This window comes from Spinacia oleracea, chromosome 4, assembly GCF_020520425.1.
Source record: "Spinacia oleracea cultivar Varoflay chromosome 4, BTI_SOV_V1, whole genome shotgun sequence".
Classification (NCBI taxonomy): Eukaryota; Viridiplantae; Streptophyta; class Magnoliopsida; order Caryophyllales; family Amaranthaceae; genus Spinacia; species Spinacia oleracea.
This window is the reverse complement of record NC_079490.1, coordinates 12,605,441-12,625,178: the sequence shown is the minus strand read 5'-3', so window position 1 is coordinate 12,625,178 and position 19,738 is coordinate 12,605,441. Positions and strand designations below refer to the sequence as shown.

The following is a 19,738-nucleotide window of genomic DNA, read 5'->3' as shown; positions in this document are numbered from 1 at the left end:
TTAATACTCCGTAGTACGTTATTGAACCTGTAAATTCTAACAGTTTGAAATTCCTCCTCTTTTTAAAGTATCAATAAAGGCTTTTAATTGATTACCAATGGTGAAGTTTAAGGAAATTATATACGGAGTATAAAAGATTGAAGATGAAGGGGGGAGTTGTGGAAGTCGAGCAGATTGACGTTTCCTTGGCAAAAAGTGATTATGGCTTGATTTACTCCGTATTTAATTATTTAATTCCTTTAAGTTTAAACCAAAAAATTATGAAAGGAGAATGACATGTGGCACTATGAGTGAAGAGAGTAACATGTGGCATTAAAAAATATGGAAGGAGAATGACATGTGGCATTGTTGTGTTTATGGTGTGGGTTTTTATAGACTAGGTATAGATGTGGCACTTAAAATGGGACAAAAATAAATGAGAAACGTGGCATTTAAAATGGGACGGAGTAAGTAATTCTAATTTAGAGTTGATCACGAGCGAGACGACCCGCTAAGCCCGGTCAATCCGGACCTTTAAATAGTGGGATTGAACAATGATTTTGGAAAAAAAATTGGGCGGGCTAAGCCCGGCCCGTTAATGTTAACGGACGGACACGAGCGAGATAATATTTGTCGCGGTCAACCAGCCCAACCCTTTTATTAAAGAAAGTAAATTTATTTTATAATTTTTTTAGTAAGTTGTTTATACTTGTATTTTTTTCATTTTTTAAGTAATAAAAAGACATTAAATACATTAAATCGTGAAAGAAGAGAAAATATCAGAAATATTAACATTATTGTGCACCCTCACATAACGGTTTCATATATTTTTCCATTTTCAGGTGGTAAAACAGAAGTTTTAATTTTCTTTGAGCTGCTAAAAAATAAAATTTAGTTTTTTAGAGGGTAAAAACCAAATTTTCAACATTTTTAAGTGGTAAAAAATATTTTGTCCCAATTTAAACTGTACTGAAAATAATTATACGTAGTACGTACTAGTAAACCAAAACACATACTTCGTATTTTGTACAAAGTTTGGACAGTTGGGGACATGACTACATGAGTTAGTTCGGAACTGTGCGAGGTTTAGTTTTGGACCACACGACAAAAACAAGGGAGATATGCCTAACCAATGTAAGTGACAAAGGTCCTAACACAAAGGCACGACGATTGTAATCAAATAAACTGAAAATATCAAACGGAGTACATTATAATCAAAGTTGAGAAAATATAATACATGTTGAAATGAAATATGACAACTGAACGAATTGAGTACACTGAACATTAAGAATTAATTTTAGTTGGGGTGGTGAACTTGTAGGAGGCATATGATAGGGTACCGAGGCTCCAACTGCGATGTATGAGCTCCCCTTTCGTGTTTTCTCCGGAAGCACCCAACGTTACGTGCAATGGGTAAAAATGATCTGGTGTTGGATGTGCCTTTCTTGCGTGAGGCGCTTTCTTTAGGAAGTTATTCACATCTTCATGCCTGGAAGCAAGGTTTAAGACAGAGAAAATTATTCGTCACATGAAAAAACATCGGAAATTAGTACTTTTAGAAGACACGATTATTTTCATATTCTCATGCACCTATTCTCATACATGTAGTTAGTGCACCAAATATTTGTTATATATATTTATTATAAATTTATAATAAGAGTACCAAAGAAAATGTTGGCTCAGTTGGTTAACAGATTTGTGTAAAAGTTTTCTATTTTCACTTAATCCTAGGTTCAAACCTAAATATTGCATTATTGCCCCCTTGTGCTTTCTACCCCTCATACATCTACAGTCCAACAAAAGGTAATTAAGTTCAAAACATGGGACTATAATCACTCTTTCACAATGGCAAGTATTCAACATTCGAAAAGCTAAAAGCAAAATCATGAATTCCACCACACTGTAAATCATTGTCAAATGAGAAATATATGAATGTGCAAGTGTACTCTCTCCGTGTCAGAAAATTATCCTCACATTATCCCAACCTCTTTTATATTATATATAGTTAAAGCGACTCGTGTACCCTTAAACAACACCGGTAACTATGTATAAAAAATGCAGTTTAAAGGGGAGTACTATGTATATGATAAATTGCTAGTGAACGGTATAAGTGTATAACAGTATGGGATCTATATGATTCGATCCTAATATACACACCAATCGTTTCAACCCTAAGGTGTAAATAAGTCGAGACACTCAATAAAACAGTATAAGCACAATTTAAACAGCATTATGAAACTGACTAAAGCGGAAAGTGTAAACTCCTAGCAATCAGTATGGGATCTATGGTACTATATGATACGGTCCTAATATATACACGTATCAACAATTTCAACCCGATACATATAATGATATAGCAAGTTAGCCAAGAACATACCTTCCATTGATCAAAGCTTGTTCAAGCCATTTATCAAACTCACCAGCCCAAGGAACAACTTCTTGATCAGTAGCACTCCATTTGAGGTCTCTCAAGTTATGTGTGGCGCTTCCGGAACCAATAATAAGAACACCTTCCTCTTTAAGAGGAGCCAATGCTCGGCCCATGTTATAATGGTAAGTAGCATCTTTGTTCATTTGAATAGAGAGTTGACATACAGGAATTTCAGCATTAGGGTACATTAGCATCAATGGAACCCATGCACCGTGATCTAACCCTCGTTTCTTGTCTATGTGTACTCGCTTTATTCCCGAAGTTGTTAAAAGATTTTGTACTCGTTTTGCCAATTCTGGAGCTCCGGGAGCTGGATACTTTAGCTGTTATGTAATCCATAAGAGCATAATTAAATGAAAGTTATGTAATCCATAAGCTTTATCATTGTGGCAAAATATGACTCGTAGCTTTGTAGAGCCAATTGGCCGGCTCCATAGAGCTACAAGCTTTATAAGTTTCAAGGTCTTGAACGTTATCGGTGTGAGAGTAAAGATTTGTTGGAAATCCTTGTGAGAAATACAAAAGAAAATGAGTGTGAAACGGAAAATGTGGGTATGTGGAAAGTCCCACATGGGAAAAACACATACTACATTCATTGTTTATATTTGGGGACTTGAGGGAAAGATTTGTTTAAGAAAGCATGAGAGTAGCATGGGTTTGTGGGTCGGGTTATTCTTTTTGGGCAGAAGTGGTTCTAATTAATTCTGACGGTTAGAAGAATTAATCAACCCATTCAATATTGTAACTGCCCACTTATTCCACCCACTAATCATGTAACCACCCACTACTTCCATTATTTATTTTCTAGCCATTTTGGCGGTTACAGTTTCCAGAAACTCTTAATATATATTTACCACTTCCGTTCTTCAAAATATACACACAGAAACTGTTAACTAAATTCCTCTCAATTATCTCATGTTCTGGGCAAATATTCTGGTCTCCAATCGAGTCTTGTGAGTGCACACAAGTCTTGATGTCGTGTTAACCCTGGAGGGCAACCGCAAGCGTTCTACTGCACCGGGGTAGCGCGGAATTGTCTTTTAGAGCAGTGGTTCGTCCACGACGCGACAATCGTTCTAATTCGGTCACCTCGTTCATCACGATATTGAGATAAGTTTATTCTAATTATATTCCAATTAAATTATTGTGGCAACATTATTCTTTTATCGTATTAAATCGCAACAATCTAAAAGACAATATTAATGTTGCGTATGTTTATGATATCGTTGTTTTGCCGTTCATTCTTAATTGTGCCGATGATACAATCTGTTTGAAGATGGAAGAACTTGTTGCGCCTGCTTCAAATTAGTTTTTGTTTCACATTATATATTCCGCATACAATCTATTCTTGTGGGAGTATATTTCGCCCAATGATAGTGTAATATTATACCCTATATTCTTTTTATGATGTTGTGGTACACACTGATATCTTGCGTTATGGGGGTTTGTTTTTTGTTTTTATTTTTATTTTATTTTTATGCATAAGAATTGGGAATAAGCCAATTAAAACAGAAAAAACAGAACAGAAGCAAACAACTACTACAGCTATAGCTACGAAGAAAAGCTAAGGAGGAATGGGGGTTTGTTATTGAGGTAGACTAATTCATTTATTGGATGGAGGGTGTGAGAAATTGACCGACAATCCAATGCAATGAAAATTAGCGTACAATCAAATTAGCGACAAAAGTTGTGGGTCGATTGTTGTTTTGGCATTAAGAGAGGTCAATAACACTCTGGGGACAAGGTTAGCTATTGGAATTATTTTTTATTGTGCCGACTGAAATTATGGTAACTAATTTCCAACTTTACTACTACGTATTTAGTTCTAGCGACCAGTTTTATTTTCTGAAATTGATTGAATTAAGGACTGAGTAAACTTGGTGGCTGGGAATCCTCTAATTAGTTAGGTAAAACTCAACTTCACATGTTATGTTCTTTTATTTTTTGAAATCTTGTTATAGGGGACACTACTTTTATTATTCCCTGATTTGGTGTATTATATGTGTAAGGAGGAAATTTAAGTTTGCGGCTGAGTTCTCAAACTACTCCGTATTTGATAATGGCGATGTGGATTAAGGTGTGCATAGGTGTTATGACTTCAGGTTCTTCAATTTTTTTTTTCCAGTCAAATTCTTCGCATGTTACTTGTTTCTTTGGAATAGATGAGTTTTCTGTTAAGGTATTGGAAGGCCCAATCATATGTTAATTAGGCTTCCTCCTTGATAAGGTTTATATTTGTTTGGCATTAAGAGAGGTCAACAACTTTGCTATTATGTAGGCAATTCCTTTGGGATTTTTGATACGAGGAATTACCTTCTCAATTTATTATAAGCTTTAACTCATTTACACATTTTATTTTATTTACCCTCTTATAGCCTAAGCTCATGTTTAGTATCTTATTTAATACTTTAGTGAGCAATGTGGGGGTAGAATTTAAAGTTTGAAGTCTTGAACACTAACAAGTAAGTAAGTCTTGGTTCGGTGTTGTTCACTAATTAACAAGGTTGTATAGATCCTTAGACTTACAATTGATGTGACTACTTGTTTGCGATACTAACTATAAATGAGGTAGCTCTCTACTATTTTGGCGAGCAGGCGCACTGATGGTAGTATATCTATCGTGCACAATAGCAGGGCAGTCTCTACTCACCTCATTATACATTTGTCAAATTATTATTTTGTAAATATGTTTAGTTTGTGCCCTTTATATGCATGATATTTATTTCAATAAATTGTTGTGCAATGTGGGGGTGAGTCGTGACCTGGTATTTGAGACTATCTGATACATTAGTTGCAACTTAATTTGGTGAATATATATATATATATATATATATATATATATATATATATATATATATATATATATATATATATATATATATATATATATATATATATATATATATATATATATATATATATATATATATATATGCTTGTGAAGTTTTAAAGGGTCGTTACATGCACCAAAGTAGTGGTAAACAAGCTCTTAAATCTACTCTCCATTCTTGATTTATAATGATTGGATTTATTGTATATGTGTATCTTAATATGTGAAGTTTATAGTGTCCATGCATATGGCTTGTTATGATTATATATTGTTGATTTACACACACTAGCTTTAATACTTTTGAAGAGACGACTGAAGTTTTCTAGTTTATTAAGCCAAGATGTTCGAGTACGATAACTATTATGGTACTTGTGGGAAATGGAGCGAGAAAGGAGGTCCCTCAAGTGAATTCGCGTGGCTAGTCAGATATGCTCTTACATTCAATATTACTTTCTTGAATTTTATTAACCATATTAGTTTGCTGAGGATAATTGATTTATTTGATTGACGATCAAAGTGGTGTACGGAATACATAGCAGGATAATATTCTTGTGATTTGTGTGCTATCAAGTTACTCACAAATTTTGGAAGAAATAATTATTTTTGCTTTTACTTTGGATTATTTATTGGTATCAGTGTTGGGAATACATATTTTGGGTAATAATCAATTTTTTATGATTGAGGGATAACAATCTATGTTTATTGGGTTCTCTTGAATATTCCAATGTGACTTTGGTCAATTAAGTTAGTGTGCAGAAATTTGTGAAAACTTTTTCATGTGAGCATGAAAATTCCAACACGTTTTGAAACCCTTAAGTTGAAAACACATGTAGCAAGGCCACTCATGGATTGCTGGCTCTAGATAGAGTGCTTGTCAAGCCTACAAGTAACCGAAGGTTAAGGATAATCAGCTGGTAAACATGCTCTAATCTTATCCTCATTATGCAGAGAAAATTTGGAAATCGTCAATTATCTAGATTAGACTTGTTGTGGTTCTAGCATACTATTATTAATAGTTTTTGAGAAAGTACTCTCAAAATATTAGACCAATGTGTTTGTAAATCTAATATGGTGATAATTTACTCTTGATTTGATGTTGCTTTGCAGTAAACAACGTTTGTTGGTACAATTATAACACTACTAGTGAATTTGAATTTTACTATGTGGTAGTGTAATATTTTGAGAAGATGTTGTACTATACACTATGAAGTTGAGATTGAATCTTATTTATCATGAGACAAAGGTTTGTAAAATTGGTTAAGTTGTTGAAGGACTTAACCAAACTCCTAAATAATAGCATTAAAAAACAATGATTGGTAATAGTTTTCATGTCAACGAGGTTTTTGGTAGTATCATGTTTTGTATGAACTACACTACGTTTGACATTGATTATTCTGTGAGTGGATTGAGCAGGTACACTCATATCCCAATCCATGGTACCACATGGTACAGAAGCAATCACCTTATAGCATCCCACAAAATTTCCAGGAGTGTTGGAGGGATTATGTGATGCCCATTTGATATCTGGTAGTGATAAGGTTCACTCCAGCATGGTTATTTCTTCACCCTAGGGGGTGGAGCTGTATCTTGGAAATCTTGCAAGCAATCTTGTACTCTTATGACTAATATAGAATATAAATGTATTGTTATCGAATTGGCAGGTTGTAAGGCAAATGGTTGAGGAATGTGCTTGCAAATATTCCATTGTGGGGGAAGCCAACTCCTTCAGTTGCAATTGTTGTTGCAAATAACCTTGCCTACAAGGGAAGAAAGACACATTCGTTTGAGGCATAAGGCCGTCAAAGGTATGTTGTCTATTGGAGTTATATCTTTAGAGTGTGTAAATTCTAAAATGCGGATCCGTTAACGAAAGGCCTATTTAAAACTAGTTTTGGAAACATCGGAAGGGATGGGCTTGAAGCCCATTGGATGAATTGTAAAGTAATGAACTCCTACTCTTAGAGTTCAAAGGGGGACATTATATGACAATTCGGAAGCACAAAAATTTATTTTTACCCATCCCTAGATGTTTGTTATGTGCTTGCTACTATTGGAACGAGGTTGAGCACATGGCTCTTAATGAACCCATATCCATATTTTTGGTGGTGTGATGTAGCTCACACTTGATGGGATTCACCTACTTAGGTGTGGAAGTGAGGCCGCTTCCTACGAAAATTGCATGGGTTATTCTCTAGAGCACCTATGAGCATCCAGGTTATGGACGTATGGCCAGTATAATGCGTCACTTTTATTGGCGGAGATTCAGAATATTATACATGTTCAATTGTGTGCTTTGAGTGACGGGTTTCTAACCTCCTATTAAGTTCAAAACGAAAGTCACTTGGTAGGAAAGAGATTCTAGCTTGAATGTCACTAAATGTTAATTCAAGTCGTAAGACATTGACACCTATTCAATTGTTTGTTTTGCCCAGAAATTCAATTCTTTTTTCTTTCTTTTTTTTCTCATCTTCGGACCTGTGGGGGATTGTTGGAAATCCTTGTGAGAAATACAAAAGAAAATAAGTGTGAAACGGAAAATGTGGGTATGTGGAAAGTCCCACATGGGAAAAACACCTACTACATTCATTGTTTATATTTGGGGACTTGAGGGAAAGATTTGTTTAAGAAAGCATGAGAGTAGCATGGGTTTGTGGGTCGGGTTATTCTTTTTGGGCAGAAGTGGTTCTAATTAATTCTGACGGTTAGAAGAATTAATCAACCCATTCAATATTGTAACTGCCCACTTATTCCACCCACTAATCATGTAACCACCCACTACTTCCATTATTTATTTTCTAGCCATTTTGGCGGTTACAGTTTCCAGAAACTCTTAATATATATTTACCACTTCCGTTCTTCAAAATATACACACAGAAACTGTTAACTAAATTCCTCTCAATTATCTCATGTTCTGGGCAAATATTCTGGTCTCCAATCGAGTCTTGTGAGTGCACACAAGTCTTGATGTCGTGTTAACCCTGGAGGGCAACCGCAAGCGTTCTACTGCACCGGGGTAGCGCGGAATTGTCTTTTAGAGCAGTGGTTCGTCCACGACGCGACAATCGTTCTAATTCGGTCACCTCGTTCATCACGATATTGAGATAAGTTTATTCTAATTATATTCCAATTAAATTATTGTGGCAACATTATTCTTTTATCGTATTAAATCGCAACAAGATTGACATGTGGGGTCCACCAAACTAGAAAATGTTGTAGCTTACTATGTCAGAGGTTGTAATTCGGCTTGACAAGTTGATGTGGCAAACTAAAGCAACAAAGGTTGTTGCTTGCCATTGCTCATGTTAAGGATACATTAAAAAATCGGATGAACCGATCCGAAGTTTCAGATATCCAATTCGGTTTTAAGGTTTTGGATATACAAAAAAATTGGATTTTCATATTGGTTTTCATTTCAGATACTTCCGAAATATTTAAGAATTTTAAAAAATTAAAAGAATTTGATAATCCGATCCGAAATTTTAGATATTGGATCAGTTTTTATGGTTTCGAATATTTCGGATCGGGATTTCGGAAAAAAAATATAAAAAACGTAATTACTCCGTAGTTTTTAATTTTTTTAAAAAAAAATCGGATCGAATTTAGATTTTCGGATATTCAATCTCCAAAATTTTCAGATTGAATTCGAAATCACATTTTCCTGATTCGAAAATCTAGGATCAAATTGGATTTAATATCCAAAATTGCACACCCCACTACAGTACCAAATATGCTTTTAACTTCTTATACATAATCGACCATGGTTATATGATGTTATTGACAACCAAAAATCAGTACAATAAGGTTCGAACACAACACTACAAGAATTTATATCTTTAACGACAACCTAATTACAATGACGGGAATAACCGTCGCAAATGTCTTTTACGACGGGTTTACGACGAATTTACGACGGGATTTCTATTAACGACGGCCCCCTTTTATGACGGGTTCGCGACAGGTAATCTCGTCGTTAATCAACGATTATTGGCCTTTCGCGACGGGATTTTCCGTCGTTAATAGTACAATTTCTTGTAGTGCAAGAACCTCACGTTTGGAGAATAATTCTCATTACCATCTTAACCAACCATTAATTGTTGCTTATCCATGCACATAAATTTATAAACACATGTTAACACGAAGTCTAAAACAACTAAATCTTTATGTTACCTTTTATTTTTTATGGAATATATTGGAATAAAAAATAGCAATTAAAATATTAGGAGAACAATGAATTAAACATGATATGTATCATAAGTCTCATAAGCATCAACTACATAAATGCCATGCATATATCTTATTAATTTGAAGAACGTAGTTCCATTAGAAAATAAATTAAGCGAATTGTAAGATGATCTAACTGAAAAATTATTTGGCATGATAAATGTCTAAATGACGGTAACGTACATGTGTAATTGATGATCTCAATGAAAATTTTCAATTTTATGGACTAAATGCATTTTGGTCAAATATTAAATTGAAAAAGAATCTCGAATTTTAATTACTCAAAGTAGCAATCGGGACATCGCCCGGGCCACACACTAGTATAGTAATTATTTGTAGTTGAGTACGCAGCAATTTAGTGAATGTCACACTTTACACGAATAACATCATGACTATTCATGAGTCTCAAATCTCACCAACCCCTTGTATAGTATACTTGTACGAGTAGTGTTCAAACAAACGCCACACAAATAAAAAGAAAACGAGAAAAAAATAGGAAAATTTGTAATTATTAATTCAACCTTTGCCCGATTTTCTTTAATTAAGCCTATCTATGCGATATTTCTAAATAATCCAACCTTTATGACCCAACTACTATTATTAAGCTTAACAAGTTACTAACCTGCTATAGGCGGTATTCACCTTTACGTGGCATATAACAATTATTATTATTTTTATTTTTTTTCCCCCTTATTTTCTTTTATTGCTATTTTAATTTTCGTTCCTCTCTCCTCTGCGATTTTCTACTTCATCTCTGCACTCCTCTCCATTATTTCTCTTCTACCTCTTCTCCACCATTGTCGATCCCTCATACCTCTCCATTTGAAGTTCATTAAAAATAATCAGCAATTGTTATGGATGGGGTAAAGCAATTGCCTGTTGGAACTGGATCTTCTTCAAATTCAAGGTTTTTTTTTTCTAAATTTTCAACAAGACCACAATAACCAACATCCCACAACATAAAAAAAAACTATATTATTGCAACATCTCGGGTTTTTACGAACTGGCCATCAAGGAAGCCCAAAATTCAAAATTTACCAAAAAAGGAACAAAAACACTAAGGTTCGTAAGTTCACCTTCAATTGTACGATTTTGGAGACGAAATTTGAATGCGCGTGGATGAAGTCACCTATTTCCACAAAAAAGGAACCAGTACAATTGTGGTTGAAGCAGCAGTAATGGAAGAGAGAAGAATTGAAACACGGTACAGAGAAGAGAAGGGTTAAGGGCTTTTTGAAAAAAAATGAAATCCTTGTTTAGGTGGCAAGTGATGATGACGTGTCCAATATTTTAGGAGGGAAACCAAATTTAGGTTGTCAATGTTTTTAACGTTGACTTTGTAGCAGGCAACCGGTCATCCAGGCTTAATAATAGTAGTTGGGTCATAAATGTTGGATTATTTAGAAATATCGCATAGGTAGGCTTAATTAAAGAAAATCGGGCAAAGGTTGGATTAATAATTACAAATTTTCTTGACTTTGTAGCAGGTAACCGGTCATCCAGGCTTAATAATAGTAGTTGGGTCATAAAGGTTGGATTATTTAGAAATATCGCATAGGTAGGCTTAATTAAAGAAAACCGGGCAAAGATTGGATTAATAATTACAAATTTTCCAAAAAAATAACATCTCCCACCAAAATGACCCCACCGGGTCACCATTCATCTTCTTCCAACCAAAACAATTTCAAATTACTCCGTTTTAACAAACAAAAATACTTTGTAGAAAACATTCCTTTCAATGATTTTTTTTTTTATATAAATATCAATCTTCTACTCCGTATAATTTTTGCTTAAAGATTATTAATGATCAAACGTGTGTTTTGACAAAAGGAGGAAGTATATATAATTTGAGGAATCAATGATTTCTTAGCTTAATAGTTAAGACTGAGGGCCTGTGTACAATAAGTCTCAGATTTGAATCCCCCGTTCCCGTATAATTTGAGGACATCCTCGTTATATCGTTATATTAAATGGAGTCAAAGTTAATGTTTTTCTATAAGGGTTATGTTTAACATTTCCATCTATTAAAAAAAGGACTCCATAAAAACAAAAGAAAAAAAATAAGCCTTTTAGAGAAAATTAGGCAAGTATTTTATTGTATCATAATCCCGCCAAAAATGTGATACTTTGGTAGAACCATAGTACAATCACAAATATCCCACCATGAACTATTATATTATACCAATTGTGTGTTGGTTCAGTGGTGATTGGGGCTGAACTTGGTAGAGAAGACCCGTGTTCGATCCCCCGCAACAACAATTGGGAGGGGATTGGAATCTATCCACCTAGAACTCGCCCCGAATCCGGATTAGTCCTAAGAGTGAACCGGGTGCTAACACAAAAAAAAAACTATTGTATTATCATCTTTTCACATGAAAAATAACAAAAACATTAAAAAAAAAAAAAAAAACTAAATTGCATATATCATTATAATTAAGCAGCCTATATATGTTAATAAAACTACTATAATAATAAAATAAAAAAAGTATCTTTCAATAAATAAGGATTTGGAAGAATATAAGGAGTGAGAAAGAAACCTTGTACATGGGAGCAGGAAAGCCATAGAAATCATAGATGGTATCACAACGATCAACAGCATTAACAGTAGGCTCATGAGTTTCCCAGTGACCAGAGATAATGAGGATAGCTTTGGGTTTTAGATCAAAGATTTTCTCTCTCCAACTCTTCAAAAAGTGCCTGGCGGGAAGGGACTCGTCGATTGAAAGCGTCGGTGAGCCATGAGATATGTAAAACGTCTCGTTAATTATTGTTTCGGCGCTCATTTTCGTCGTGTTTGTTGCTGTTTTGCTGGAAATTGAAACGCCGGCGAAATAGAAGATGATTAAGAGCAAAGATGTGAAGAAAATGAGTTGATGATTTTTGGGTTTGGTAGAAAATGTTGAGGAATGATTAAATTTACGTTTCTCTCTCGTCATTTTTTTTATATAGCGACACAAATGACGTGTGAGTTGACTCGCCTTACCTTTTGGAAAGCTCCATTGATTTGAATGTGGAATTCACATTGCTAAATGTTTACCTACTCCCTCCAAATCGAATTTTGTTTTAATAATATTGCAAAATTAAATAATTAGCAATTATTCCCATAGCTTAATGCTGATCAACTATGGATGACAAATGGGCGAGGCAAGTGTGAATACCTCGTTTCAATTCTATAACCATATTTATCTAAATTTCTATCTCATGCATTTTTAATTAGTTGACACATTTCTTTAAGCGTGTGACTCACATTTGTTAATGTATATTTTTTAAAAAAAATATCAACACAAATTTAACAAGATTTTACATGATTATATCTTATCTTATGAATAAATAACAAAATCTGGTTAAAAAAAAAAAGTAGGTTAATGATGCTAAAAGCAAAATGTGTCAACTAATAAGAACGGATGAAATAAACTTTCTCCGTTTGATTTTACTTGCAAGGTTGATCACCCTTTCACGCATGCCAAATCGCCAATGCACACCTAGCTTTAATCATTAATATCTAAGATTTTATTTAAGCAAAAAAATATAAAAAAGTTACTATTTGAAAATACACATTGAGGCGAATTTAACAAAATTACACATGAATATATTTTATCTTACGTATAAATCACGAACAATAGTCAAAGTTAGATAATCCGTATGTGAATAGTGTAAAAAATTCAAACGTTACAAGTATTAGATACCGGAAGAAGTATTTATTTAATAGGGAGTATCAACCATCCCATAAAGTAAAACCTAAATTCACACCTTCTCTGCCATCCAAGCCACTTCGGGCTAGTAGCTTTTTGTTTTATGTTACCCATCAAGTTTGAATGAGATTATGAATAAAAAAATCCTTACATAAACTTGGGAGGATTGGATCATAAACTTTCTTTATCTGTAAATAGGAGATTGAAGACTCATACAACATTGTGGAGCTTGAAAAAGCGACAAACTTACGCCTTACTCTATTCACCTTATTTCCACTTATTTCAGAAAAAAGAAAAAATAAATTCAGATAAGTGCAATTAAGTTCAAATAAGTTCGGATAAGATAAGTTCAGGAAAAATAAGGTTGGCCAAATACAATTTATAACTAAAATAAGTTCTGATAAGTTTTGATAAATTCAGATAAGTTCAGGAAAAATAAGTGAAAATCAGGTGAATAGAACGCAACCTCATGCCAACCCTGCAGGAGACTCCAACTGCTTTAGAAGCTCTCAGAAGAGCGACAATTATAGGCTAGGAAAGGATTATTCAACCAGTCTACTGTAGGAGTGTAGGCCATTCGAGTACAAAGACCATGAATGTTAAATCAGACTTGATAGTACCGAGATTTTAAAAAATTGATTAATCATACATTTACTCAGCATCAAAACAATCCATACTCCACAAAATAGACTACAAAGGAGCATTTTCCCATGGATATCACACCCTGGTCACAGATCCTTATTATTCAAGGACATCGTGCAAAGAAAATCCTGTTAATGGAAAAACTATCTAGCTGCAAAATCAATGGACTTGTAACCATGTCCACCATTAGCAATTACATAATTATTTTAAGCATTTCCTTTCACTCGCCTCATCATATCCACGAATTCTCCAAAAACTGTAACAAAACAAGCAATTATAAATCAGAAAACAGAGGAAACTAGCATTTGCATATTATACAGATTACGAGAGGATAGAATGCAGTGAGATTGAAATGCATCAAAACTATCTTGAAAACGAAAACGAAAGTACCAGGGTCTGAATCATGGGGTCCTGGAGATGCCTCGGGGTGATATTGTAGAGACATGATATTCTTTGATGGAAATGCAAGACCAGCACAGCTATCGTCATTAAGATTGATGTGCGTCACTTCGATTCCATCAGGAAGTGATGCAGGGTCTACTGCATAGTTGTGGTTCTGTCATATCATACATAAACAACCCGGATTATTTTCCACAACTTAATCTTCACATAAACTCTCAATAATAGCAAAAGACTAAATTAATACACTGAATTGTCATAAATGGACATTTTTAAACCCAAAAATATTTGAAGGAAACATGCATAGAAAGTGAGACATTTTTTGAGGAGAGGGAATATGACACCAATGTCCTTTTAAAGGGTTCAAACTCTATGCACCTTCTACTGGTACATCAGGAATTCACTGGTCTTTTTTATTTAAAAAAAAAATAAGGAATTCACTATCTTTAGCAAGGAAATTTGAAGGTTTCAAACACCAATGATGCATTAAATACAAAGAACTGAGCTTATTGGTATATTGCAGAGCTTGTAGAAACTAGACAGTCCACACACACAAATGAAGTGAACAAATGAGAATATTGGAAGGATTATTTCAACCAATTATGAATATAGTACCTGTGCGCTAATTTCAACCTGACCATTTCTTATATTACGAACAGGATGATTTCCTCCATGATGACCAAACTTCATTTTATAAGTTTTACCACCCAATGCCTGACCCAGCAACTGGTGGCCCATACAAATTCCAAATATCGGGGCCTGTCCAATTAATTCCTTCACTGTATCAACAGCATATGGTACGGCTGAGGGATCTCCTGGACCATTGCTGAAGAAAACGCCATCTGGTTGCATTTTCAGTGTCTCTGATGCTGGCCACGTTGATGGAACAACAGTAATCTTACATCCATATGATGCCAGACGCCTCAAAATGTTATGCTTGATACCAAAATCGTAAGCTACCACCTTCAATTTTATAAAACAGCCAAAAAGAAACAATCGATGAGAATTAACAGCCAAACATATGGTCATAATAAATAAAGCAGTAGCAGCAAAGCACAGACGTTAAAAGTTTCTCCACGTCTTCCGTTTGAATTAAATTCCCATTCATCATCAGTTTTGTTAACCCACTCATAGGGAGCTTGGCACGAAACACCACTTATCAAATCAACCCCTGCAAAATTGTAGTCCCAACTTTAAAGCACAATTTATAGAAAGCCTTTTCAAACCTCAGCAGGAAGAAAACATTACCGACAATGTCCCAAGAACGAGCCATTTCTAAGAGTTGGTTGTCTGATTTTGTTTCTTCTGTGCTCAGCACACCAATAAGACTCCCTTCTTCCCTCAATCTACGGGTGATAGCACGGGTGTCAACATCATCTGTAAAACAATATAAAAAGTTAGACTGACAGTTTAAAGGGAAGCAAATTCAAACTAACTACGGATGCATGGTCTTCACGAGTCAATGTTTCTAATAAATTTGGCTTCTACTTACATATACCCATAATGTTTCTTTTAGATAAATAATCTCCAAGTGTCTCAACACATCTCCAGTTAGAGGTGCTGCAAAAACAAGAAACAGATGACTACTTACGATGGCAGATTCCAGAAAAGCAGCTACCAAGACAATAATGGAAGTAGTCAAACCTGATGCTTAAGCTTCTAATCACCAAACCGCCCAGAAAGCATTGACTTGACTCTTCATCATCTGAAATGATTGTATCCTCAATCTAGTTACACATCCTTGACAGATGAAATAGGCAACGGAAGTAAATTATGTTGCGTGGAAATGGAAACACGTAAATGTTAATTTTGTCAAAGTTTACATATTGGAAGTAGATATGTGAGGTCTGCACTCCATTTCCATGCATCAGAAGAAGTTAACATATTTACTCACCAATATTCACACCAGTATTTCCTATTTGAGGGTTTGTCATCAATACAAACTGGCCAGCATAACTAGGGTCAGTCAGAATTTCTTGATACCTGAAACACAAGACATTCAAGTCAGACTGCAAACCAAGCAGTGGCAGGTAACAGAATATCACCAGACGAGAAGTAATATTTCCCAACAGATCCGGTAAGCTCACCCTGTCAATGAAGTATTGAAGACCACTTCACCAACTTGTGTGCCGGAAGCACCAAATGACTTAGCCCTCCAAATGGTACCATCCTCTAGCACAAGTCTAGCATCTGATACCTTCCACGGTCTGCCTCCCTGCCCTCCTGTAGCTAAAAAAAAATAAAGCAGCAGATATGATTGTGAGATAGACAACTAGAAAATAGCAGAAATACCAGTAGCTACGTAAACATTTTAGAAGAATATCAAAATAGTATTTAGTTAGCAATACCAAGGAGAAACCAAGAAATTATCAGTATATCACCCAAGAGTTTGAATTGGCAGACATACACAGACATGCACATCAAAAGTAACAGAGAGATTCAAGTACTCATCCTTTCTCAATTAGTGCCCCATATTTCATCCACCACTACAGCCAAGCAGACACTTAGCTGCCGTATAATCTAATTTTAACAAAATGCCAACCACGACAGCCTAACTACTCCCACTGCGAATCAGTTCCGTAATCAGTTCCATAGCAATTTTCACCACTAAGAACTCCAGTTTTATTTCGTTTCATGATCAATTTATCTGCGAATTGGTTCCTACTAACCTCAAAATACGAGTTTAGGAAGCTTTATGCTTTTAGTGTACTACTAGCGGAAATTTTGCTAATCATCACCCGATGACAAAAACAATGTAAAGGGAGATCAATATTGATAATTATAGTCTCATTCTCAAAATCAAAACTTGAAATTCCAAATGGCATTCAAATATTCATAACTTGCTGATATTCTTACAATCTCACTGTGACTTGTAAGGAATAACTAGTAAAAATGTCTAATTAGCCATATAGCAGAGCAGATAATTCTACATATCCTTCTAAAACTATTAACTATATCCAGCAGCACCCATGTTAACTGTGCATATAATCCAGCATCAGCAAGTCCTCAACTTAATCTAGCATTACCATTTCGCGGTCAGCAATATAACTAGTCTACTACACAAATAACAAGCAAGAACTAACAAATTATTAGTAATAGTAATTTCACCAAAACTTGCATGTTAATTGGGCATATAATATCAAGAATCAGCAAGTCCTCAACTTAATCTTTTTGCGGTCGGCAATATGACTAGTTGACTACACTATAACAAGTAAGAACTAACAAATGTTTAGTAATAGTAATTTTACCAAAAACTTGAACAAAATCTTCCCTAGATGGACTAATAATTCAACGAAATTCCACTTCTTTCAATGTTCTTACTTTCCAATTTCCATCAACAAACCCAAAATCGAAGCCAATGCAATGGAATATGTTAAGAAAATGAGTAATGGGAAAAACAACTTTGCAAACACTTTTTAGGATTATCAAAGCAGGACATGGAAGCGCGTACCTGAAACAGCGACGGCATTGTCGGCGATAGACACGGAACACTTGACCCTGACGAACTTAAGGTTTCGTTGTTGGGGAGAACGAATTCCAACAGGGATTGTCACTGACAAATCCATTGCTCCACAGGCCATTTGTTACAAAAACAGAAATTAGACGGTGGTGGAGCAATGGGGGGGCTTTAGGCGGCGTTTCGATGGTAGAGGGATGGAGGGGGAGCTGTGAACGGCGGTGGACGGCGTGGGAGAAAGGATGCAATGCAACAGGGGGAGAGCGCGTAAGAAATGAACCCTAACTCAAAAGTCAAAAGACTCAAAACTAGGCTCTGTTCTTTTTGGCTTAATTTCAGTTTTATGTAGGGATGGCAATGCGTTTAAGACCCGACCCAGATTCAGTTGGACCCGATTCATTTTTAAGGGTCTTATCCAAGAAAATTAGACCCAATCAATCTAGGTCGGATCTGAGTCTATGAGATGTGGGTCGGGTCTGGATCTGGGTCAAAAAATTCCAGACCCAGATTCGACCTAGATTTTGACATTAGACCCGAACTTTTTTTTTAAAATAAATAAATTCTCTTTTAGTTTAATCTAACCTAATTAAATAACCTAAAGAACAAATGCTCTAAAAACTTAAATCGCCGCTAGTCTACTAAACCCTTCGTCCCCTACCCCTATTCTTCACTCTTCACAATCACTCAGGATGGTCATTGGTCCGGCTAACCAGAAGTCGATGTCCTCCATGTAAATCTAGTCCATCTAAACCATAATTTGGCAAAGAAATTAAGGATCTGCTACCTTTCCAAAGGTATTATATTTTCTCTACTTCTCTAGTCCTGAAACTCCCAATCTTGAATTATTTGAGTTATTTGGCTTTCAAATTTTGTTAATATTACAGATCTACGGTTAATGGTTAATAAAACTCTTGTTAAATTGTTTAATATTTCATTACGAAGTGTATAAAACCTGGGGGAATACCCCGGAATTTCAAAGCTCGATTAATTAAGCTTAATTATTTTTATTCTCTTAAAATTCGTTTTAAGTTGTAATTTCATATTTAATTAACAAAAGTTTTATTTATGACTTTTAATATTATTTCACGATTTATTTTTCAGATTATAAAATTTAATCTCGTATTTTCGAGAATAATTACGTTTTAAATATTTCGTAACTTATAAAAGATTTTAAAATAACGTTTTCGTTAACGACTTATTCGGAAACTAAATTTAATTATTTGCACTTTATAAATATTATTTTCAGAAATTAATTTAGTCAAAATTGTTATTTTAATTTTGGTTATTAGTAATTAAATTCTGAAAATTTATCCAATATTTACTAATTTGTCCTTATTTTCACTAAAGAAACCAAAATCAGTTTATTTTCTTCCTTCTTCTTCTTCACGTCACTTTGGCCATGGAAGTCAAAACCTTCACTTTCTACTTGTCACCACCACAAGGCAACTCAATCTACTTGTCACCACCATAATGCAACTCAAGCCTTACTCATCAAACCTATTTGAATATCTGGAAATCTAAACTAGAATAGCTCATCTTAATCATCACTTTCATTGATTCAATTTCTTCCACTTGTCAATGCAATCAAGCTGAGTTGTTGCATTCATGGAGCCCCATGACAACTATAAATAGCTGCTCAATCATCCCAAATGAACCACAAGTCAGATTAACCACCAATTTATTATTCACCATTGAAATTCATTTAAAATAAATTCAAGATTTTGGAACACCATAACCACCACCACCGTGACTGACGCCAGTCGCCACCACCACTGACCGCCTCCCGGGCTCCCACCACAACCCCAACAACCCAGAACCACCACCACCCTTCGCCGCTCCTTTCCCCGCGCCCAACCTCCCCTTCGTCGCCCCTTCCCCTCCGCGCCCAGTCCCTGTCTCCTCTCCTACGCGCAAACCGCGCAGCCGCCATATCCACCACCGTTCAGCCGCCCCTTCTTGCGCACCTAGCCACGCCATTCTTCTCAGTCGCCGGCCACCGCCCACCTTCCCCTTTTCTCTCCTCCCTCAGTCGTGCTCCCCTGTTGCTGCTCTCCTCTTTTGGTCGACTTCCAAAAAGTCAGGAATCC

General features: G+C 35.3%; 2 protein-coding genes across 2 annotated transcripts; both read right to left on the bottom strand.

Moving 5' to 3' along the window:
• Positions 1 to 1,130: 1,130 nt before the first annotated feature.
• Positions 1,131 to 12,490, bottom strand: LOC110775831 (extradiol ring-cleavage dioxygenase). Its single transcript, XM_021980430.2, has 3 exons — positions 11,999 to 12,490; positions 2,357 to 2,733; positions 1,131 to 1,468 (listed from the first exon to the last, which is right to left on the bottom strand). The coding sequence occupies exons 1-3, from the start codon at positions 12,395 to 12,397 to the stop codon at positions 1,264 to 1,266; spliced, it is 981 nt and encodes a 326-aa protein (XP_021836122.2). The 5' UTR covers positions 12,398 to 12,490; the 3' UTR covers positions 1,131 to 1,263.
• A 1,288-nt stretch (positions 12,491 to 13,778) lies between these two features.
• Positions 13,779 to 17,964, bottom strand: LOC110775830 (carbamoyl-phosphate synthase small chain, chloroplastic). Its single transcript, XM_021980429.2, has 10 exons — positions 17,646 to 17,964; positions 16,282 to 16,423; positions 16,089 to 16,177; positions 15,839 to 15,899; positions 15,687 to 15,754; positions 15,443 to 15,571; positions 15,256 to 15,365; positions 14,810 to 15,157; positions 14,186 to 14,351; positions 13,779 to 14,051 (listed from the first exon to the last, which is right to left on the bottom strand). The coding sequence occupies exons 1-10, from the start codon at positions 17,773 to 17,775 to the stop codon at positions 14,002 to 14,004; spliced, it is 1,293 nt and encodes a 430-aa protein (XP_021836121.2). The 5' UTR covers positions 17,776 to 17,964; the 3' UTR covers positions 13,779 to 14,001.
• Positions 17,965 to 19,738: the final 1,774 nt, after the last annotated feature.

Bases quoted from the DNA above. Each gene is read 5' to 3' on its own strand.
- LOC110775831 (XM_021980430.2), bottom strand. From the start codon at position 12,397: ATGACGAGAGAGAAACGTAAATTTAATCATTCCTCAACATTTTCTACC. The intron at 2,734-11,998 runs GTTTCTTTCTCA...ATTACATAACAG, and splicing joins TTCCTGCTCCCATGTACAAG to CTAAAGTATCCAGCTCCCGG. The intron at 1,469-2,356 runs GTATGTTCTTGG...CCTTGCTTCCAG, and splicing joins CAAGCTTTGATCAATGGAAG to GCATGAAGATGTGAATAACT.
- LOC110775830 (XM_021980429.2), bottom strand. From the start codon at position 17,775: ATGGCCTGTGGAGCAATGGATTTGTCAGTGACAATCCCTGTTGGAATT. The intron at 15,572-15,686 runs GTAAGTAGAAGC...ATTGTTTTACAG, and splicing joins AAGAAACATTATGGGTATAT to ATGATGTTGACACCCGTGCT. The intron at 15,158-15,255 runs GTCTGTGCTTTG...ATAAAATTGAAG, and splicing joins GACGTGGAGAAACTTTTAAC to GTGGTAGCTTACGATTTTGG.